This window comes from Strix aluco, chromosome 28 (genome assembly GCF_031877795.1).
Source record: "Strix aluco isolate bStrAlu1 chromosome 28, bStrAlu1.hap1, whole genome shotgun sequence".
NCBI lineage: Eukaryota > Metazoa > Chordata > Aves > Strigiformes > Strigidae > Strix > Strix aluco.
This window is the reverse complement of record NC_133958.1, coordinates 3,098,671-3,122,933: the sequence shown is the minus strand read 5'-3', so window position 1 is coordinate 3,122,933 and position 24,263 is coordinate 3,098,671. Positions and strand designations below refer to the sequence as shown.

General features: G+C 41.5%; 1 protein-coding gene across 3 annotated transcripts in view; it reads left to right on the top strand.

Moving 5' to 3' along the window:
* Positions 1-410: 410 nt before the first annotated feature.
* LRRTM4 (leucine rich repeat transmembrane neuronal 4) overlaps positions 411-24,263 on the top strand; it is a 223,731-nt gene continuing 199,878 nt past the window's right edge. For all 3 annotated transcript variants that reach the window (XM_074808011.1, XM_074808012.1, XM_074808013.1), the window contains exons 1-3: positions 411-552; positions 805-1,015; positions 3,093-4,639. In XM_074808011.1, the coding sequence (XP_074664112.1) occupies positions 1,012-1,015; positions 3,093-4,639 (1,551 nt within the window). In that variant the 5' untranslated portion in view covers positions 411-552; positions 805-1,011. The remainder of the gene's footprint in view (positions 553-804; positions 1,016-3,092; positions 4,640-24,263) is intronic.

Below are 24,263 nucleotides of genomic sequence, written 5' to 3'. Positions count from 1 at the left end.
CAAGAAAAATATGCAGGTCAGATGGATTAGAAAAAGATGAGGTTGCTAAATACCCAGGGAAAAGGTGTTTTGTTTGGCGTTTTACCCCCTCTGCCAGAAAATCCACAGTATAAACATTTAAGAATCTAGGGAAGGCAAAAGGGTCCAGGAAGGGATGATGGTGGGCAAGGCAATACTGTGTCTTTAATTTTCTTTTCTGAAGGAAGAAAGTCTGCATAGCAATGACAGGATCACTTGTTCATGCCTTTAATGTGTGATCTGTTTTCTCCAGTGGAGGGCACTCAGTGTATCACAAACTAGAACATTAGCACCAACAAGCTCCAAAGCATCATCACTCTCTGGAAAGCCTTCTGAATTAGACAAGAGCTGCCTCTCAGCACAGCTACAAAACACTTTAAACCTGACCAGCTAAATGGATAAACCTGTCCTGCATAGCTTTTAAACTGGGGTCTTGCACAGCACAGGAGGCCTGCCTGCTTCAGGAACTGGGAAGCTGGAGGATGGATTGCTGTGTCTGGGAATGGCAAAAGGCAGCAGAATGACAAATGCTAGGTACCGGGAAAGATTTTTTTATTTCTCCCAGAGAAGTTGGTTTACCTTCATGGTCTGCTATAGCTTTTACTTGCTGATTGCCACTTAATGCTGATGGTTCTCTGATGACTTACACAATGGCTCTCAGAGCTTAGAGTCCCTCCCTACCCCCCCCACACACTCCCCCCATCCTTCGTCCTGTCTTCCCCACCCCCAACCCCTTCCCTATCCTTTCCCTTCCTCATCCCCAAAATTCTTGCTTGTCCTCTCTAGGGAACTTTGTGTGGGTTACTGGCATGCACGCTGGATGGCGGTGATGTGAGTGGCAACCGTGCTGTGACATGAAGATTCTGATGGTTTAAAGAAAAGAGACCAGTTTTGAAAAGAGAGAGAGAGAGGCAAAGGGAAAGCAAAAAAGGAAGGAGAGAGAAGAAAACAGCTGGAGAAAGGAGAAGGAGGACGTTTGTTGATGACAAAAGGATGGGTAAGTGAACTTTTCTTGTTTGTTTGTTAGCACAGCTGCAGCTGTATGGTATATTTTTCAGTTGGATTATTAGCTGTTCAAGAGGGGGAAACAGTCTAAACAGCAGCAGTGCATTCCTTTGCCAGGTGACTCACTGTACTTGCTATTGTATTTTTAGATCATGTATTCCCCCCCCCCCACGCACATACACACCTTTCCTCCTGCAGTGGTTTTGTATGTAATTAATCTGTAAATGCATGCACCGAGTTAAGGACTGTAGAGAGTACGTTCGCTGTCTGTACAGCCCACCCACACACCTGCACACGTATAGATAACTACATGTATGCATGAGGCACGCTCACACACAATTTCTTCTGGATTTATATCCATATTCGATGAGCCTGTAGTGGTATTATTCAGGCTGTCAGAAAGGACTGTTAACACTTTGCAGTATGTGGGAAGCAAAGGGGAGGGGGTGATTTTCTTGTATAGGTGGTTTTGAAAAGGCTTGTTTGGTCTTTGTAAAGATACCCCTAATATTGCTGCTAGATTTCCAGCAGTCATTTGCTAGTCTTATTTTTTCAAGTGTGACAGGTTTATTTCCCTCCTTCCTTCCCCCCAGCCCCCAAGTCTGTACCAGCCAGAACATATTTCTAGCTGGCTGCTGCTGGCACAGAGGCAGTAGCAAAAGATGAGGATTTAAATTAAAAATCTAACCACTAAAGTGAAAGGCAGAGACACATAGTCAGGGACATTTTAGACTAGGAATTAATTTACAGATTGCCCCTTGGTTTAAAATTGGGTTAAATAACTGCAGCACAGGGTTGGCTTTGTGTGTGTGATGAATAATAAAGTAATTATTTAATGAGGAGATACCGGCCCTTAAAATATTTCCTGTTGGAAGAACGCATTTTAATTCTTAGCAAGATTGCAACTCTGGACAGAGGCACCAGTCCTAAAATTATTACAGGCTAAGCAAAGCGTGCGTATGTATGTTGGATTTTCTGACAAGCCCTCCACTCCCCTTCATAATTATTCCAAGAATGTGGAAAATGTGACTGTCCTCATGTAACAGCATTGCTACTACGTGATAAATTTGACATCTCAAATGCAAAATCTTAAAATCAGTAGATCTGTGGAAGAGAGAGGGGAGTTGAAATAGAAATAGACCCCTTTAAACTTTCTGTGTTTTGCTGCTCCTAAGGCAGTGTTTATATATAAGTATTTGTGAGTGTGTTTTCACAGAGTATGCGATGTCTGTACAAAATACTAAATGCTTAGGTGTTCCCAGCTATGTGGAGATAACTTTAAATTAATATGTGTTAAGACTGTGATTCATCTGAAAGAAACATGTCTTCTACATTATCTTGGTATTGGGGTCCCATACTAGCGTTGTGTGGTATGCTTCTGTGTGTGGTGGAACTTTTTTCTGTGCATCTGTTTGTATGTTTTAGGTACATAAAAATAATGAGTAAACCTACTCTGAAAAACAAATCACTCAGTGCAGAAAGTAGAGCCTTTGCTTACTGTCTAATTCTATAATAAATACTCATTTTAAAGATGGATCAAACTTTATGATAAGTAGATTTCTCACTTTTTGCAGTAATTTTTGGAGGAATTGGACTTGCAATTGCTTTTATTAAGGAACACGTTTAGCAGCACGTAAATACCAGAAGCTTTGGCTCATTTCCTTTCCAGCACTATGGAGCATTCAGCACAGTGACTTGACAAATATGTTTATTGTTAAACCTCAGCATCTAGCGATAAGGATATACCAGCTACATTGAGAGATGATGTACAGGAGAAAAGCGAATAGAGAACAGGCTCTTGGTCCTTCTAAGGGATCATAAATCACACAAAAGTAATTGAATAACAAGAGTACTACTGGTGATGGTGCGGCTAGGAGAGATGGCAAGCCAGAAACTCAAAGGACAGGAATTTGCACAACAAAAAGTGCAAGACAGGAGGCAAACAGGTTGTGTTCAGAATCCTCTGCTTCACTAATGCATTATTAGAAACCCCACTGACGTTAGTAATCTGTTGGCGATTTATTTTAATAGCTTTACAATGCACATTTGTTTTCTTTTTAATATTGTAGGTTTCCATTTAATTAAGCAGCTGAGAGGCATGAGTGTGGTGTTAGTGCTACTTCCTATGGTGCTGTTTGTTGTGCTTGCGGGGGCTCAGCGAGCTTGCCCCAAGAACTGCAGATGCGATGGCAAGATTGTGTACTGCGAATCTCATGCATTCAGAGACATCCCTCAGAATATTTCTGGAGGGTCTCAAGGCTTATCGTTACGGTACAACAGCATTCAGAAGCTTAAATCAAATCAGTTTGCGGGCCTGAATCAGCTCATATGGCTTTATCTTGACCATAATTACATCAGCTCCGTGGATGAGGATGCATTTCAGGGGATCCGCAGGCTGAAGGAATTAATTCTAAGCTCCAACAAAATTACCCATCTGCACAACAAAACATTTCACCCAGTCCCCAACCTCCGCAATCTGGACCTCTCTTACAACAAGTTGCAGGTGTTGCAGTCTGAGCAGTTCAAGGGCCTTCGTAAACTCTTGATCTTGCATTTGAGGTCCAACTCGCTGAAAACTGTGCCCATCCGAGTTTTCCAAGACTGCCGCAACCTTGACTTTCTGGATTTGGGCTACAACCGCCTGCGGAGCTTATCCCGTAATGCTTTCGCTGGCCTTTTGAAGTTGACGGAGCTCCACTTGGAGCACAACCAGTTTTCTAAGATCAATTTTGCCCACTTTCCACGCCTCTTCAACCTTCGCTCGATTTATTTGCAGTGGAATAGGATCCGGTCTATTAGCCAAGGGTTAACGTGGACTTGGAGTTCCTTGCACAACTTGGATTTATCAGGAAATGACATAACAGGGGTAGAGCCTGGGACCTTCCAGTGCCTCCCCAACCTGCAAAAGCTGAACCTGGATTCCAACAAACTCACCAACATCTCTCAGGAGACCATCAATACGTGGATCTCGCTCATCTCCATCACTCTGTCCGGAAATATGTGGGAATGTACTCGAAGCATTTGCCCGCTGTTTACTTGGCTTAAGAATTTCAAGGGAAATAAAGAAAGCACTATGATATGTGCAGGCCCTAAACATATCCAGGGTGAAAAAGTGAGTGATGCTGTGGAAACATATAATATCTGTGCTGAAATCCAGGTGGTGATTACTGAAAGATCGTACCAGGCACCCAAAACCCCCCAGAGACCTGTCTTCATTCCTAAACCTACCATTTCCAAACTTGAAAGCAACCAGCCGACATCGGTTATGCCAAGCCCTTCTGCAGACCTCCCAACACCTGGAGTGGAACCAGAGTATGAGCACGTTTCCTTTCACAAAATAATTGCTGGGAGCGTGGCCCTCTTTCTTTCCGTGGCCATGATTTTGTTGGTTATCTACGTGTCGTGGAAGCGCTATCCGGCCAGCATGAAACAGCTCCAGCAGCACTCTCTCATGAAGAGGCGCAGGAAAAAGGCCCGAGAGTCTGAAAGGCAAATGAACTCCCCTTTACAGGAGTATTACGTGGACTACAAGCCAACAAACTCTGAGACCATGGATGTATCGGTTAATGGATCTGGGCCCTGCACGTATACCATCTCTGGCTCCAGGGAATGCGAGGTATGAACCATGATCCTCCTAAAACCATTTCAGCTGCTGGGAAGGAGAGGTAAATGCTCTTGAGGTGTCTCTAAACACTAGAAAGATTAATGAGAGTTTTTTTGCTTTTGGGTTTGCTCAGTATGAAAGGTTATCTCATTAAATAACAACAGTCAGGGAAGCGATGGTGATTATTTTGAATAATTCAGACTTACAAAAAAAATAGATTAAGTTGAAGTAAACAACTATGGTAAAGGCATCTGGAGTGTTATTCTCCTCCTGTTTGCACCCATTTTATTAGCAGTACTACAAGAGAGTCATTTTTAATGTAGAAACAGAGGAGTTTAAGAACCTTTTCTGTTTTAAAAATAAATATGGAAACCTCTTTACTCCAGACCCCATGTCAAATCTTGAGGGGTTTATGGTCTATTTAAAGATAATGCCAAAGATTTTCTGCATTTTTTCTCTGGTTCGGGAGGAAACCAGGGGACAGCAGGACTGCAGCACGACCTTAGAGTTAGGCACGCACTTGTTTTCCTGGAGAGGCAGGAACGTACGAGCTGCCTTACTGAGCTCTTTAAGCTTGAGCCTTGTAAGGGCCCCGAGTCAAACAGGGCATTTGCAGATATCTGGGTTGGGAGAGGGGGATTCTTGGGTTTTTTTTTTTAAATTCATTTTAGTGATCAGTGAAGGCTTAACTTGAGAGACAGCTTTACTGGAGTTAATAATTTCACACGCTTAAGGCCATGTTATGGTTTTGACTCTGCAACATGGGAAATACAAATAGGAAAAGCTCTAGAAGACTGTTGTTCAGCTTTGGCAAGAAAATAATGTATTTTTTCATTGCTGTATTGTCAATGACTCTATTAATGTGTACGTAAGAAGTGTTTTTACTTGTGAATGCCATTACTTATTTATACCTGGTAAGGAGGATTTGCGCAATTACATTTCAGCACTTGTTACTTAATCCTGCACGTGATGTGATATTAGGTTGATTTTGCGTCCTTGGTTGTGGACATCCTACCTGAGAGTGCTTAATGTGCCTGTTGAAATTTAGTCATATCCATTATGCAATTCGGGTTTGACTGCAGTAGATTTCTGACGTCTTTGACAGCCAGGTAGTATGAAGGGTGTGTTAAAGATGAGCGGTGTTGGGCTGCAGTTCTAGGATCCTGATGTTTTAGAAGTGGATGCTTTCACTTTCTGACAATAGGGCATCTGTAAGATGTTTCATATTTGGCACCTGAAATCCCCAGCTCATTTTGGACCATGGAGCTAAGGGGAAGGAAAAAAAGAAAAAAAACAGGTGTATGTTTTGGGGTTGCTTTCTCTGGAGCAGTGTTGTCTTCAAAAACGAGACCCACCCATCATACCCTTGTCATTTCTACCAGTATCATGTGAATGAAGGTGTGGAGGTTTTCTTCCTGTTAGCAGCACAAGTAGAAAGTAAGTGATGCTAACAAAGTTAGTTTGAATTTTCACTGGCTGTCACAAGAAGCATTAATTTGACCTGAAAGGCTGTCTCCTCTTCATGCTCAAGTTTAACACTGCTGAAGTTTCACTAGCTTGAATAAAATGCTGTTTAATTTACACCAAGATGATATGGAAGACAGCTGAATCTGCACGCTATAACTGAAAGTCCATGTAATGAAACCATAATCTGTAACGGAATTTGGATCTTGATTGTAGTGCACAGAAGATAGGGAACGTGTGATGTTGTTTGGGAGGCTGAAATTCGGATAATTTGGATTATGGCAGACAAATAAGAAGTCGAAGAGTCCTACTAGGTCTAGTTACAGAAGGCCAATGTGGCAAAATTTCTTCATGTTGATGTCGATTGTTACACACAGCATTAAACACAAGGGGACCCCAGTTCGCCTGGTTTCCAGGTGCTGTTGCAGCACCAGAACAATTTTATTCCACTACTCCGTTCAGGTTAAGTGAAGCTGGTGCACAGTTTTACAGAACTCAAGCTGCTTGTTGCGTTGTCTGTGGGATTCTTGGTTACGGTGTCAGTCAGTAGGACTGTACTGAACACGAGAGTGACTGGTAGAAAGTACACTCTGTATTTGCATGGTGATTTAGTATGCATTGGCTATTAGCACAGAAGGCTTCAGGAGACAGAAAACAGCAGATCGTTGAAGGCACGTGTAGCAACCATAAGCCCCCACTGAAATACTATCTTCGGCTTGGATTTAACATTCTTTGTCTCCATAGCTACAAGGTTCCACTTGTAAAAGGATAGGAGATATGCACTGTACAGTACTTAAAAATGGCAAGAAAAAAAATCCTTATAGTGTCTTCGGCAGTGGAAAGGTTTTATGTTTGGGGAAAAAAAAACAGAAAACGAACATCTCAGTATTTACTAATTTACCCTGATGTACATAGTTGTGGGGAAACTATTATTTTGTACAAGTGAGACATAGCTCGGGCCCATCCTCCTGTCAGTCTGACTTGCGCGTTCACTGTGGTCAGACTGAGCTTTCTCCCAAAACCGGACCACTGAGAGGGGAGAGGAGTGTCTGGTTATGAAAATGAAGGCAGGCAGACACTTGGAATTCATTGCTTACGAGTTTATTGATTTTTCTTTTTTTAGTAATGTTTTTCAAATGACTGTCTGCTTTCAGATGTCTACCCCCACCCACGCCTGTAAGCAGCTAAGGTGTCCAAAAACTGTAGGTCTTTCAGGAAAAAAATAGTGGCTTAGTTCCATTTTAACCCGGAAAAGGTGCCGGAGCATCCTCTGTCGCTGATAACGTTGACTCCATTGGGTGATAATGAACAGTTTCTGAGGGTGGCCTGAGCTCGTGTGAGCGTGCCTGTTATGTCCACAGTGATGATTTTGGTTTTAGAAGTATCCAGCTCATCTCTTCCATTAACTTGTTTTCCATGGCAGAACTGGCCTTGAAATAACACGCTTCGGTGTTTATGCAGGTTCTTTTTTGCACAGCAGCCACGCGCGCGGGCAGGGGCCGTGGTTGTTGTTGGTTTATGTTCAGAGGGATTTGTAGCATCTAACAAAGCCGCGCAGGCGTACGAGAGCAGCCCTGTGTCGGGCGCTTACGCTGCACGGAGGGGAGTTGTGGGTACGGTTTGTCCGGCTGCTTTTTCAAGTCCATGCTTTATGAATTATTTCGTGTACTACAGAGAGAGCGCCAAAGTCAGGCTTGCTGTAAATGGGAGCAACTCTCTTGGCATCAGTGGGATTATAATCACTGACACCTGGCCTATGGTATTCTATTTAGTCTATTGGCAAGGGCTTCTAAAATAACTGGATGCTTATGATTTTGGCTCCCACCATCCAGTTAGCAGACTGCTGCTATCTCATTTTGGTATTTGCTTTGCTTTGTGCATGTGCATCTTATTCCCTCTCTCTTTCATATTTATTTGTACATTTGCTGAAGATCTGGGAGCCATAAAAAGCAATTTCATAAACCAAGCTATAATATTACGTATTTCATACATATCACACACAAAATATCTGTATATAGCACACTATATGGGGAGAAGGAACATTGCCACAAAAATGTTTCCTGCTTTCCACTGGAAGGTTATTCATCTCCAGTTTCTCAGGCTGGCAGTTACAAACCAAACAACAACCAACCAAACAAGTGAACATCTTTTCTGTGTTAACTGAGCATAGTTGATGTGAAGCCCTTTGAGAGACGATTGACACAGACCCTGTGAGGTTACTTTTTACACTTTCGCCTCTCGATGTCTAACAATACCCCAGCGCTTGACAAACCACCCCACCTGCTCACAGGCAAGTACGTCTCTGCTGTGATGCTCCTGTGTTTTCCACTGGAGTGAAAACCAGGGCAGTTGCCGCTTGTATTTGTACATGCTAAATCAGTCACACAAAATTATGTTCACTTGGAATTCTGATTCCTCCCCTTTTGCCAGTGGGAAGAAATAGATTGATAAAGGAATGCAACTTATGCAGACTTGGTGGGCTGCTCTTGACCTCCTCCTTTTGAGCCTAATTTAAAAGGAAATGTTGGCATGCAACTCTTGTTTATTATTTATTTGTTGAACACCATTACTGGGTTGTTTTGAACAAGATGCAGAAAGAAAAAACCAAAATAATCTTCATGGCCCAGATACAGTTTAGTCCAAGGTTCCAGTTCTGCAAGGACATTCACAGTTCTGTAACTCAACTTTGGAAGGGCTGCCCAGGGGCTATGCGTGAGCTTACAGGCTATTGCAACCTCATGAGAGAAATCATTCAATGATTGGCAGATTTTATTTTTTTTTTTTTTTTTGTAAGAGCAGTGATCATATTTCCTTTGGTCATCAGCCTTATGCTTTTATAAGGATTACTTATCAAGGACTTGATGGCAGAGGTGTTAGTTGGTCATAGCTTGGGGGAATGCAAAAGGAACGTGATTCCACAGGTAGTATGTTACAAGAGAAGAGTATGGGAGGTGATAAGTGAGGAGTATGGGAAGCAGTAATTGTTAATTAGATATCCTACGGTCATCATTTTAGGGCCAAAGCAGCGGTGGTGTCTTTCCAGTCACTCTGTTTTGGAACACAGTACGATGGGCGCTGTTAATTGAGCTTTCTTATATCCTTCTGTCCTATGGCTCCTTCCCTGCTTCTCTTTCTCCACCTTTCTGTGATTATAGATGGACCTTAAATTCTTGCTTGAGTTGTAAACTGAAGGGTGAATCAATCTAATGAAACTCTGTCATAAGCTCTATGTTTGTATTGGGAGAGTAAGCAAAGGCTAAGCTGGTAGGGCTTTTCCTCAGTGCTGTATATCTGGAAGAAATACATCAGAAGTGGCTCAGAGGTGAAATCGTTTAGGCACAGGGGCCAGTGAGAGGTTTGAGGAGAAGGCAGATTTTAGAAACGTCTTCAGGATTAGCACCAAAGGTAGAAATTTGTGTGTGTTACCATTCAGAGCCTTCGTTAGCATTGCATACTTGTTATTGCAAGTGTACAGGCAGTTGTAGACTGTGTGTTGTAGAAGTACTAGTGATGTGGCAGTAAATGCACAGGGGCAAATTTTCCTGGGCTCAGCACTTGTGAAGTGTGAGACTTCCCAGAGATATTACCAAAATGACTGGCCATATTTCCGGAAGAACTCAGCCAGCTGTGCATCAGCAGCAATTGAGATGCTGGTTGTAAATTTGTAAAGGGAGCTGCAGAAGGATGCTGAACACTTCTGGAAGTCTTTCTTAGTCCTTATTAAGGTGCCTGGGTGAGAGATTAGCTTGTCTGAAATTTGGTCTTGCAATACAGGTGCTGCTGAGACCTTGAAAGTGATTTGTTCTGAGATAATGCAGATACTCAGCAGCAAAGGAAGATGATGAACCCACATCTCCCAGATTTTCACTTAGGCTGGGGAACTTTCCTAACCACATTTCAGGTGTTACGTTTGCTCCGTTACATCTCATCCGGAGGCTGACAATTAACTGACAGAACTCTGAAGTTGCCCTGAGGATTCATGGTCTTAAATACAACATCCAGCCGGGGCGGGGGGTAGCTGATTGCCTATCATCTCCCTGCCTTCTCATCACCTCCTTTTCTACTTCCCCTAATTTTGCCACTTTCTAGAAACTTCATGTTTTGAGTTATGCACAGTGAGGACTGCTCAAATGGGGAAGATGCTGGATTGTAAAAGCTTTGTACAAGAGAAGAAAATATTTGTATTTCTGTTATAATCATTGCTCAGGCCCTGAGAAGGATTCCTGCATTGCTGGCATTGTGACAGATGCAGTTTGCCCTCTCCATCTCTCTTTTCCTTTCTCTCACCCCTTCTTCTGCTTTTGCTCAAACTCTGTGATGTGCTGCCAGTATTTTAAGGAGGAGAAAAAAATCGATTTTAGTCCATTATGTAGCTCATGCCAGGAGGGAGAACACTAACAGAAATAGCGAAGAAATCTGTTGAACCAATTCATTTATGTTTTTTTTTTCTTTTGAACACACACCAAAAAATAAAAAACCCCCACACTCTACAAGGGGCAAACAATCTTATTAGTAAGTATTCCGCTGCTGGAAACGTTTCTCAAACTCTCCATCAGAATAATAGAGTTGACCTGATTCTTGCTGTTAAGACTGTTGCCTAAACCACGCAGGCTGTTAGAGCACGGAGCTCCCTGAGCCGGTGTGGGTGCGGGAAGTAACCGGGGCTGCGTATGTGCTGGTTTCCTCTGGTTCTTGCAGTGATGCTCCTGGACACACACTCCTTTTGGCAGGCCGTGTGCCCCTGGTAGAAGAGACCTGGATGTTTCAAAGCCCTCAGGAGGACAGTTGGGGTCTCAGCTGTGCAGGTGTGTTATTGCCATCGAGATGAGCTCCCTGTTTGCTCAGCAGGTTGCTCGCGCTTTCCTCGCAGGAGCTGCTTGGCATCCAGGAGCCTGCAGCCCTCTCTCATGCTATCCAGGCTGTAAACATTTTGACACGCAAAATTCCTGTGTGATTTGTGTTTATAGCGCTACTAACATCCTGGTATTTGGTCATTTCAAGCCAGGTATTTTAGGACTGAACACAGATGGGCTGCAGCAGTAAACATTTTTGACACTAATCAGCTTTTATCACATCTGCCTGTTGTGCAGCCAAATAAGCTTAGATTGCTTGTAGATCTCTGCATCTACACAAAAAGATGACTGGATCAATTCTGAGGGATTTCCTGGGAGTTGTTGTCTCTGTTCCTAGCTGCAATATTCCAACTTCATTAGAAGCCAGAGTATGCGGCAAAGGGACGGCGTGAGGGGGTGTTACTTGATGGGAATATTGGCTTCTTGGCCTAATGAATTTGTTTTGTCTTTGCCTTTTGAAGTCGCAAGGACATAAAAAGCTCTTCCTGGCAGATGTATCAGTCATGCTGTTGTCATGGGCACTTGAATGGGAATTGTTCCACCTGCAAGAACGGGGAAAGCAGGAAAGGCCAGCAAATGCTGCTCCTCTATAATCTCTCACCATCTGGGGTATATTCTAGCTACAGCAAAATCTTCACCGTTGTTTCTTAGTTCAACTATAGATTGATACATGCAAACCATTTTTTAAATTATTTTTGTGGTTCTATAGATACATTTCAGTATAATTGGCTAGAATACGTGAAGTTCATGACTGCTGGCAAGCCAGAGTCTTTCCTACAAGCTTTGTGGTCCAAGGCTGTGTCTCTCTCAGCTTCCTCCAGGAAATGACGGGACTTTGTGAGGGTGCTTCAACATTTTTTCTTTGTTTTCTATCCTCTGTGTGACAAAAAAGCAAGGACATTTTGCATAGCACTTTTAATGTGACATTCTCAAAACTCATCAGATAAGTAACATCCTAATTTTTACTTCCTCTGTCACGTAGATCAGCAGCTCTTTGCTGTGAAGGTTCCATTTTTTTTGTTCTTTCACCATCACCATATTATTCAGTTTCCTCTGAAATGCACGACAATAAAAAGAAAAATAATATTTCTGCTTTTAGCCTATGGGGAAAACTTGCATGATCAGTTTGTTTATGATCAAAGGTGTGGACCGTTGACATTGTGTGCTTGTATGGGTATGTGTTTTCTTTATGACCTAAATGGGGAAGACTGACCGTAATCTTGATTTGATACTGAATTCAGTAAGTTCTTCTGTTACATAAAGTACTTAGTATTTTCTGTCCGAACATTGCAACTGCGCTGCAAAAGTGTTACATCGGGAGAAAAATTAGATGGTTGTTAAGTCACTTTGTATTAAATGTATTGTGGGAATGTGGCATGTCCTTCATCGCAATAGGCAGAGCTTAGTAATTATGTAGTGTACAAAGATCTTTTGATACGTTCAGCATTGGGTATGTGCACAGTGCTTCCAACCGCATACTAATATAAATATACATTGTGGAAAAAGCAATCTTGATCTCCAGTTTTTGACAGACAATGTAAGAACCAGTTTTAAAGCAGAAGGCTCATTGTATTTTTTTTTTTTTCTGTGTAAACTCTTATCAAGATTTTTTTTCTTGTATGGAAGAAGTAGGCTTTTCCTCTATGTTACTTGTATTTTAATCCAATTAAGAAGCAGGCAATAGAAAGTGAAAGAAGGTAAGCTCAATGTCATGGTAGTATTATTACTGTGGTATTTGTATTTGGGCAGCAGCTGACAACTCCCAATTTTAATTACAGTATGAAAATATTAAAGGAATCATTTTGTGCCTGGGAGAATAGGACAGAGCAGCTAATCTAAACAAGTAGGGCCTAGAAAGAGGAAATGGAGACATGAAGGGTGATTTACTTGCAAGAGATGATCCAGGTTTTCGGAAACCTTTTGACAATATTCTGTTTACTAGGTGACTCTCCCTCTCAGCCTTGTGCAGTGAAAAGCCCCTCCCGTGTTCTGTGGTTGCACTGGGCGCAGGTTAAAACTCACTCCTGGGCATCAGGCCAAGGAAGGACCTGTTTGGCACTGAGCACAAGTGTCCGTCGAAGGGTCAGTCTCGCTCTTAGTGCCTCGCACTCCCATACACCCTAACTCAATTTTTTTTCCAGACTTTTCCAATGCATAGAGTGCCTTTGATGAATAGCTTCGAGTTGTGTGTTTCTGCTCATTTTCAAACTCAGTTCTCATTAAAAATCAGCTTCTCCTTCTGTGTGATGGCCTCTGAAACCCCAGATGATTCTTCACTGCTCTCATCTTTCACTAACACATCCATTTGGATTATCTTTGTGCCGTGATGGATGCTTTAAAAGGAACCAACAAGGCCATCAAATTCTTGCCCTGGTTCAACTAGCATTTGTTAATGTTCTAAATCATCTTGGGCCCGAAACATGCTACTTCTTAAATTTAGAACGATGTGATTGCTTGAAGCCTCTCCATGTGTTAATTAAATCATCATAATTGTGGTTTCTTGAGACTGACAGGTTATAAATAGTTTTTCTTTCCCCCCTCCTGCAGTAATTTGGTATGAATGACAGGCAAAACAGCTATTGTTTAAACTGTACATCTGACACCGTCCTTTCCATTCAGACTCCATTTCTCTGCTATTATTTGATTGTCCTGAAATAATCGACAGTGTCATTCTTAAAGACTGGTTAATTACCGTGCACTTCTCACATTATGTGAAGATGAGAGAAATTATTTTTCTGGGTCATTATTATCTATTTAATTTAACAGAACATGTATTAAGGAGTATTGAAGGTCAGGGCAGATGTTCAGTGTCTGTGTATATACACACACGCACACAAACATACTTCATAGCACGCAGAACAAGGCCTAAGAGTAATACATTTTAGTAGTAACTTTGTTTCCATCGATAATGTCATGTCTCATCCAAGATTTTGTGGAAGTAGAAGCCTCAGTGTTCTTACCATTGTTTTCCTCTGTGGCTCCCACGTTGCAGGCCCTCACCTGGCAGGTGTGTAATTGCTGTGCTCTAACCGGCAAAAGACAGAACAACTTCAAAAGATTACACACACTGTTCGGAATTAAAACTCTGCTTACAGTTCTTTTCATTCTTAGTACCAAGAAGGAAAAAATGCTACAAATACTGAAGTTGACCAAGAATTTGTACAAAGCTCAGTACTCAACTCTTGATCTTCCTAGCTCTGAGCTCAGAGCAGCTCTGTCCCATTGTGTGAGAATGAGGTAGAAATGATAGTGGGAACATCCTCAGGGTTGCGTTATGCCTAACCCCATTAGGCAGTTGCGTGTTGCTCCCCTTTAATGTAGGTCTGCACGCTGTTTACAGCTCTGGTTTGTGGCAGAACCTAAGTCTTGATCTTGGTCTGCTACTCTGGATCCTCCTTACTCTTCCAGTTATACAAAGAAACGGTACAACTTTCTTACTTGAACTCTTTGAGTGTAGAGATGTGTCATGCTGACAGGCATAATTCAGGGTTCAGTAAGATTCAAGAATATATGGGAGAGAGATTCTACGTGGGAAGCTCAGCCTTTCTTTCCAAGACTGGAGGATGTCCTTCCTCCTTGTGAATCTGGAGAGCAAGGTGATCCACCACTCAGCTATGGCTGGAGGCCACGAGATTTAGGAACCGTTTTAAACTCCGTTGTTAATTTATCGTGTGAGCTGGGAGAGATCGTTTCATTGCAAACTGGCAGACTGTCAAAAGCAAAGCAAGGTTACGTTGACTTTCATTAGAATTTGAGCATTGAAACCGATCCTTAAGTCTTTGAAAATTTCTCCTGTAGTCTTTGCCCTCCCATCTACTTACACCGAGGGTCAGCTGGGAGGATTGCCTTTCACTCTCTTCCTACATGGTGGCTCATAGAATAGGGTTGGGGCTTTAGCTACTACTCCAGCATGAAAGAGAAAAGTATTGTCTGGAGCCTTAAGGGACTCCTACTGAGTCTGTTTTGTTCCTAGCATAAAAGCCAGTCTGAAGTGGTCTGCTTTGTCTTGGTGTGGTGTTAGAACATGCCTATTTAGTTCTTTTAAAATGTCTATACTATATTCAGATGCAACAGAGACTTACTTACAGTTACTCAGGTGCTCCCTTGTCCCAGTAGTTTTCTGCAGCACAGTGAATTGCACGATTTTGATGTAAACTTCGGATCCATTTCTTTCCCCAGCATTATCATTTTCTTTCCCAGAGCCCCTAAATCATACATTAAGCATCTGCCTTAAAAAGCCACATCCAATGTCACATGCAAAGTGAAATGGGGAAATGAAGGCAGCTCGTGTGTTTTTGCATTTGGAACACAAATTGCACAAATCAAAGAAGGAAGCAACCCACTGGCAATTCTAAATTCTTAGAAATTTCTATTTGAAAGCAAAATCTATGGGTATTTTCTTTGCTGCATTTTCTTTGTTGAATATATTAAGAGTCCCAATGTGCACGAAGCTTTGACAATCTGAGGAACTGATTAACCTTTTTCTATTTATTAGCTCCCAAACATTTATTACATTAGCTTCTCAGAACAAGGTCCAGACTTCTTTGTTTCTCTGTAATAGACAAGAGACCAGAATTAATATTCCTTCAGTGAGTTTTCCACATAGGTTGTAAGTAAGAGGTAGGCATAACAGTTCGTATTTCACTCCCTTTCATGTCTGATGAAGATTGGAGGGAGGACATTTTACCCTGATACACGTAAAAAAATTAAGTGGCGAAGAGGCAGTTAGCCATCTGTTTTGCCTTTTTGTTTTGCCTTTATCAAGGGCCACAAAACTTCACAAAGTTACACTGTTTATAAACCAAATAGTTTATTTGCACTAAAAAGTGCCTCCTGAGAGTCGCTTGAGAACTTAGAGAGAAGACTCCACTTCTCTGATAATTTGTTCCAAAGGTTAATAACCTTCACAGTGAAAAATAACTTGTCCAGCTGTTAAAATCATTCCTTTCTCCACAATGACATTAAAGTAATCTGAGAGGACGACGTATCTGAGATGTAATGTGTGGCTGAGGATATCTGTGTATATTATCCAGCTCACTGAAGAGCGGTTACAAACAAAACCACAGCAAATCATGTGGAAGCTTGCACGCTGAAACAAGCCCACTCCTAGCTTTCAAGAAAATGACATCTTAATTGAATCATTACAGGAAAATAAATATTTCTCCAAACTGCCGAAGTAAGCAATTTTCAGCACATCTCTCCTTCTCGTGTTCCTTTCACCCTCTTTTTGACTTGGTCTGCTGATCCCTAACTCCTGCCTTGCTCTCTCTCGGAGTTCTCCGCTGGTCTTTCACGCAGGGACTCGCTGCTCCTGCACGCCTGGACCTAGGGGAGCAAACGGAGCCCTCGTGCGAGCTAGGCTGAAGGCTGGCACCAGCTCTGCGTTTATTGCAGTGGAACAGTGAGAACAGTCTCAAGGTAACGGCGTTACAAACGCTGGCGGTTTGTCACACTGCGAAATAGCGGTTATGGCACTTCGCTAGAGCAGCGCGACAGCAGTTCGCCGTAACTTGGAAGCCACCAGAAGCCTCGTGTACGCAAAAGTCCCTGTTTGTAAACAACGCTCGGTATTCTATTACTATATTTTAATATTAGTGTGAGTTCTGGAAGTTTCCTTCATTATTCAGTGTAATTTAACAAGTTATATATCTGCTGTCCAACTCTTAACAGGCCTTTTCAGTTTGCTTGCTTTAAAACAGCCTGAAGAAAAGGCTCCTTCAGCCCCCACTCCCCAAATGTGGGGGGTTATTGGCCTCAACTACGTGGAATTTTCTTGTTTTACTTTTAATAAACCACTACGATGGGGGTATGATTGCTAACGGTTTGTTCAGTTAGCCACACACCCGTAAGAGAACAGGCTCTTGAAGCATAGGTATTATTCCAGAATAAGTATATGTAAATACAAGATTTTGCAAGTTGAGCTGAGGTGAAAAAAAAAAAAATGAAGGCATTTGTCAAAGATCCCAAGTCTGGTTCTGAAGAATTAACAAATGTTCCAGTTATAGGTAATTAATTAAAAATCATTGATGACTCCAGGAATTGAACCGGTTTTATTTCTCCCATTAATTTGGCACGATAAGCCGCTGAGGATGGATTCAAAGTTGGTGTCAGAAGAGTGTGGTAATTTAGCAAACACTTCCTGGAGCTAGCTCAGCTCTCACTTACTGCAGCAGTCAGGGATCACTGAAACGCCGTGCAGGATCAAGCTCCATTTAAAACCATCTTGTAGCACTTCGGAGCTCCTTTGGAGCCCAGATCTTTCTCCCTGTCTCAATTCATCACACTGTGCTCTTCTTAAAACACACATCTTTCCACCTTCTACCTAGCTCTCAGCATTGCCTAAATTTTATCTTAAGTACCGTGTGATACCTCTCAGTGGTATCTTTCTGTATTGATTTGGAAAGTCAGATATAGCACCCAGCTTACGTGGGTGTCTTTTAACCTGTTTTATTGTTTACGGTTGCTATAATCTCCATAGGATTTCCTGTTACTTTATTTATTTGTTAACCATTCCTCTAGTTTGGAAGAGCTACAGATAAAGACTTTGCACGAGACTTCAAATATTTACATATATATCCTTGGGTTTGTATGTATCTGAGTGGATATATTATACTTAGTGGCTTAATTTTTAGGCACTTTTTTCCTTATTTTTTCTTCTTTTTTTTCCCTTTCTCCTTTCTTCTCCTTTCTCCTTTCTTTGCCTTTCTCCTTTCTTCTCCTTTTCTCCTTTCTTCGCCTTTCTCCTTTCTTCGCCTTTCTCCTTTCTCCTTTCTCCTTTCTCCTTTCTCCTTTCTCCTTTCTCCTTTCTCCTTTCTCCTTTCTCCTTTCTCCTTTCTCCTTTCTCCTTTCTCCTTTCTCCTTTCTCCTTTCTCCTTTCTCCTTTCTCCTTTCTCCTTTTTTCTTTCTCCTTTCTCCTTTCTCCTTTCTCCTTTCTCCTTTCTCCTTTCTCCTTTCTCCTTTCTCCTTTCTCCTTTCTCCTTTCTCCTTTCTCCTTTCTCCTTTCTCCTTTCTCCTTTCTCCTTTTTTCTTTTTTCTTTTTTCTTTTTTCTTTTTTCTTTTTTCTTTTTTCTTTTTTCTTTTTTCTTTTTTCTTTTTTCTTTTTTCTTTTTTCTTTCTCTCTTTTCTCTTTTTTCTTTTTTCTTTCTCTCTTTTCTCTTTTCTCTCTTTTCTCCTTTTTTCTCCTTTTTTCTTTTTTCTCTTTTTCCTTTTTTTTTTCTCATGTGCAACTCCACAGTGTTTCTGACACAATCAATTGTAACGTCTTATCATTTTAAAAACTGGCAATTTGAGAGGAAAGTGTCAGTTGCCATCTTCTGGAAGAGATGACACCGATACAGCTCCCGACCTTCCCCCATCAGCGGGCGCAGAGCCTGTGGGTGCACTGCAGGAACTCTCCGTTGGGTATCTCCCCTATAGCTCAGCCACGGATTCCGGTCAGTGGGCTGGAGTGTGCCAGTTTCTGAGCGCAGGCTTGTTTGCTGGGAGGCCTACAATTAAAATGGATCCCCACAGTGCAAGTCTAGTGGCCGTATAAATCATAATCAAGTAATTGGGTGTTGGGACAGCGGAATGCGGCTGAAGGGAGTGAGCGGGGCAGAAGGGGCTGGGGGGCTGCAGCTTTAGCCGAGCGCTGGAGCAGGGCGAGGGACAGGGTTGGAGCCAAGGTCAGCAGTTCAGTACCAGAGCGTTGCAAGGGAGGAGGATGTTACTCATCTTTTTCTTCATACGACAGGTAAGACCCGGAATTTGCACATACTGGGGTTTCTTCAGCCTTTGCCACTGGACCGCCGATTAATTTTGGGCGTACAAATTCAGCTCCCTTCTGCTTCTCTTTTTCCATCTCTAAAATGAGAAGAATAAGACTTATGTTCTCTTCCCAGGTGCTTGCAGATCTCTATAAGATTTGAGAATTGCATTTCAGGTTTTAATTTCTTAAATTTTTATCAGAAGTTTAATTGCGGGTCATACGCTAGACAGTAGAGCTGGGAAAAAATTATTGCAGGACTGCAAAAAGACAGGTTTTGTGAATTATTTTTTTTCACAGAAACATCTTGGGGTTTTTATATACTCATTAAAACTTGAACCTGCAAAATTGAAAGTATTTGTTTTCAGGAAAAAAAACAACATGCCAGCCTTATCCCTAACCCAATAATTTTCTTTCTTTTTTTCTTAAACACTTATCTATAAAGTTTTATAATGAATGAATGTTTCCTATAGAGCTTTCTGAATAGAAAATGCTTTTTTCACTTCAAAAGAAAAGTGACAATTTTAGTCAGGGTTAAATATGCTGACTTCCTTCTACCTCTTTTCATTGCAGTGGTAGTTAGAATTCCTGCTCATGGTCAAGGTCCTACTTTGTGAGGTATCTCATAGACACAGAACGTTACTATAAAATCCTTACCTGAAAGGCCTTACAATCTGTCTTTTAGTTTTAGATATAACAGCATGTTAGATCATCAGTAAGAAGGAATACCAGGACTTTGAAGGGAAAAAATATTATTCCCTTTGAAGATGTGTCAGGTGAAAAAATGGAAATGATTTCTCTTCATTCCTAGCAAGTGTTAAAACTCCCTCCCTTCAGCAGGATTTGCAGAACAGTTTTAATCTTGCCTCCTCTATTTCAAAAAAAATCCCAAAGCCTTTGAATGATTTAACTATTTCGCGTTCACTGTCTTAAGTAATGATTAAGTATTAATCAAAACTAGCAGCATACGGCTGAATTCAGCTCAAAGGAAATAAAGAGGTTTTTCTCTCATTCATTCCCATATATATATGTATGTATAAAATAGCAATATGTTCATTTATTATCTGGAGCTGCACTGTTTCCTATTCATTCCTTTTACTGTTGCCAGCAGGGTTGTTATTTGAGGTACATTAGTTTCCTGTTACTGAATTTCAGCTTGGATTTCACTTTCCCTTCAGATACTCCTTGCCCACTGCCAACCTTTTTTTATTTTATTTTTTTGGGGGGGGAATACTCTTGGGTTTTTGATATACAAGTGCAGTTTTCTTCCTGCACCTTTCCCGAGCAGGACATGTGTCCGATGGCTGGTGGCTCGGTCCCTGCTCCGTGCCGCTGCCCGCAAGCCACGGCGGCTCCGACACCACGCCAGCACTTGGGAAGGGAAGGAGAGGGAAGGGAAGAAAGATGGATGTTAAAATCAGCCTCAGTCAAATAGTGCTTCATTCTACTCTAAAGCACCTTTCTCAAGCAGGCAGAGCTCTTCTGGTGTCTTGATTAGTAAAGGCAGAGACCCAGGGTTTGAAAGCGTCGCTGATCAATCTGAACACTGTGGTTGAAGCAGGGTGTTAACAGTGGGGGATGTTTTATACTATATATACGTGTGTGTGTGTGCACCTCTTAACAAAAAGCAGCAGAAGAGAAAGCTGATGTGTGCCTTAAATATATGGCTCTTTTGAATGTCTAATTCAAGATCAGGAATGTAATAAAGGCAATTCTTTAAGGCGAAGAGTTTGTCAAGGTGACAAATCTGGCATTGGAGTTTATTATTTTTCACATAAAGTATCTTCTTCACAATGAAGATGTCCTAGCAACTTCACAAGTGTTGCTCTGGCCTTCAAATATTGATCCTACAATCAAATATTCAGGTGATGGGCACAGCAGAACTTCCTCCAGAGATGGGTGAACAAGAGGAAAAAACAAAGTGATGTTCACTGAAATTTCTGCAGGTCCACAGGAAGCAGGGAGAGGAGTGCCACTGGGTTACAGGCACAGCTATATTACCTCGTAATTCAAGAAATAATCGTGTCCAGGGACTCTGGCAGTGCTGGGATACAGCACAGATGATTACTTGTGAGAAAGAAGCATGAGCAAAGGAAGTGAGGAGGTAAAATCTGTACGTGCAGAAGATGACTGTACTGACCACAGGGTCACACTGGCCACAGGGTCTCCCTGTCGGAGCATTATAAATGAGAACAACCATACAAAAATACACTGAAAACAGGGAAGATTGAAAGCTGGTGGTAAGTGAAGAGGTCTTGGAGAGACTTCCAGCAACGTTCAGGGATGTGGGCTGGTTAAATATATAGTAAAATTAGACTTTGCTCTGTTCAAGTAGATATTTTTTTCATTTGTTTGCTTGGTTCTACCTACAAAACTTGCAGCAGCAAGATTCTGTGGAAGCTTCTTAATGGTTCTACTTGACTATAGTAGTAAAAGAATACACATTTCGTATACATTTCTTAATACCTTGTGACAGTAATTCATGGCTTAAGTGCATGTTTTCCTCACCTGTGACAATGACTAACGGATAATGGGGTATTTGTATGTTTGGGGATTGTCCTTCGAGCTCCTCAACAAACCTTTTACAAACGTGGCTGTTCCGGAGGAAGGTCGGGCGTGTTGCCCCGTGGATGTGCAGAGCGTGCCGGCCTGCACACGGCGGTTTGGGGGAGTGTAAATGCAGGTGCAGCAAATAGCTGGGCCGGCTTTATATGCTCAGAACATACAACATCACTTTTCAAAATAATTTTTATCCCATTACTAGCTTTTATTTCCAAAATGAATGCTCTTGGGGAGTGTTGTGGTAGAAAATAATTTTGGTGATGACTTTTTCAAAAAGCTTTTAATGTGATGTGCACAAATGGTTTATCCCAGTTGGGGAGAGCTGAGGAACAGAGGGACTAAGTGACCTGCAGACCGGTTTTAAAGCGTGTTCCATTTAAGAACTGAAATCAGTGCGTTTCCTGCCTGGTTCTCCAGCCTCTAAGCCATGTTTCTTAGTAGCATAATAGCGGTAATGTTTAAGTTTTGTTGTGTGCTTATTATCACGGACGTGAAGTTAAATTAGCACATGAATATGTTCTTTCACTGACATACTTGAAATTACACTGTTAAATTCCTGTTCAGTTACATCAAGGTCTCTTTGCTAACAAAGGCTCTTTTTTTTTAAAAAAAAAAAGAAGTAATAAACCCAAAGGAAAATGTGTTGCAAGTGAAAAAAAAAAAGCAAAACCAACCCTAATGTTTTCACATTTTCCCTTTAGTTTTGGTGGGTTTTTTAAGACATTGTTTTTACAATTCACCTCTGTTGGTTGTTATTTTGACTCCACTGCGTGGGCTGGTAAGACAGGGTATGGGTTAGCCAGATTTCAAACTTAATATAGCAATTAATTAGTCGCTGTGTGTACATTTTGTAAGAGGTTTAAAAAGTACTAGTTAATCATTGATGAATTTTAAAACAGGATAAGCACATAAATAAGAGGTCACATGTGATTTCTGATAATTTCTTACAGCGTGTATTAATTATTAATTCTTGATAAGCTATTTACAAATGCATGGCAGATCTGAAACATACTCAAATGAGCTGTAGTTGCAAAGCAAATAAAAACCTCAGAAAACTAACGCCTACTTCACAGAAACAGCAGCTCACTGATTTGGGGAAACTAGGTTGAAACATTCAGTGAACAAAACATAATTTAGAATTGTTCATATCTGATGCTGAGATTAAAAGCAGAGGCTCTGGGACTTGTCAGTTCACCAGGTCCCAGTCTGGAAGATGACACTGTGAAAAGCCAGCTCTGTTCTGGAGATCTCGTTTTTGATATTCGACGTCATTCAGGACTTTCTAAATGTAGGAATTGCGTGTTTGCATTACTTGTTGTAGCCAAAATGCTCACGACCTCCCCCCTGAGCATGGAGAGATGTTCCTCACTACAGCTTATGGTGTTACACCGCTTTGGGGCATCTTCATACCAACGAGAATTTGTTTGCAGTGAAGGTACAAAGTCATCGAGGGGGGGACGGACAGGAGCGTGGCTTCGGGCTGGCCAAGGACTCGCTCTGACACAGAGCATCAAGGAGTACGTGGGAGGGTAGAGGCAGCTTCTGCCTTTGTGTTTCATGTTGTGCTTTGGGTACAGTCATGATGGAGGTCCAGTCTCCTGCATAAATCAGAGCAAGACGGGCTCATATGGAAAATGCAAGTCTGGCCGTGAGACTTGATTTGTCTACGATGAGGAAAGCTCTGGAAGCATTCGAACTCGAAACCACAAAACCGGTGCACCTGTAAGACCATCATTCCTCTCCAAAATAGAAGAAATACTATGTGGTATTTTCTTCAGTGACAGAAATGATTCAAGTGAAGTAGTTACTGCCAAAAATGCCCCACTTGTGAGTAGCTGTGTTCATAGAAGAGCAAAGTGTGTGGTGGTGTATGTGTCAGTTATGTATGGATATGGTACTTACAGATAACACGCACAATTTGTTCTTTGAATTCCAGAGTCTTTACAGGCCTTTCAAAAATTGGAAAAGAAAAAAAAAATGGGCTTTTCTTTCTGCTTACGTTTACTGAATCAATATTTATATATTGTGATCTCATTGAAAGCTGGTGTTTATGGCTAGTTTTCCCTGTGCATTAGGCTGTGGCTTTGTTTCAGAGCACTGCAATATTCTTTTTCTTTCAGGTAGGCACTTAAATATTTTTCCTCTCTCCTTGTGTTGATTGCTAATTATGTGGATGCAAGGTTTGCTTTGTTTCCTTTTAAAAGCATTTGCTTGGGACTATTTCATCATCAGCTTTGAATCAGACAACAGCATGAATATCAAACAGAGAGCTGTTAGGAGCTTTGCTTGCCACCTGTCTCCCTTCCAGTGAGTCAGTTCTGATTTTTTTTTATTTTATTTCAACTTCTTCATCCATTTGAAGTTTTATCATCTGAAGCGTTTCTTTCCTCCCTTCCCCCCTTTTTTTATTTGGCATGTCTTTTTACCTACCTCTGAGCCTCGGCTGATTTCTTCAAGGAAGGTCCTTGAACTTGCCAGATTTCTTTGCAGTAAGGATCCTTAGAAAAGGCTGCTGCTGTTCTCTCGCTGTCCATTTTTATCTTTTTTAAAGGCAGTTTGAAGTGATATTTCCCTCCTTGTGTTTTACAAGGCTATCTTAAATTTTCTAGAAAAGAAATACTTTATCCATTAAAAGTTTGATCATGATTTTCCTCCCATTTTTGCTTTTCATAGCAATAATTTATATTTATTGCAGTGTAGCATCATAGAGGCTCTGCTGAGGTTGATCCCCCTACTCCAGATGCTGTATACACTTTTAGACTGTCTCTGCTACAGTGAACGGGCTGTCTAAACAGCCTGTAAAAATACAGACAAATGGTGATCAAATTGTCCCTCAATTTTATTAAGTGCAGGTCTATACAGGCGAGCGGAGACAAAGCTGAGCTCACAGCATGTGCTCCAAGCTGACATGACATGGGGCAGTTCTGGAGCAATTACAGATGCTGCTGTGTTAGTGTGACCTTGTATCTGAGCTCAGGAACTGTGTGCTCTGGGCTGAAACACCTTCAGTCAC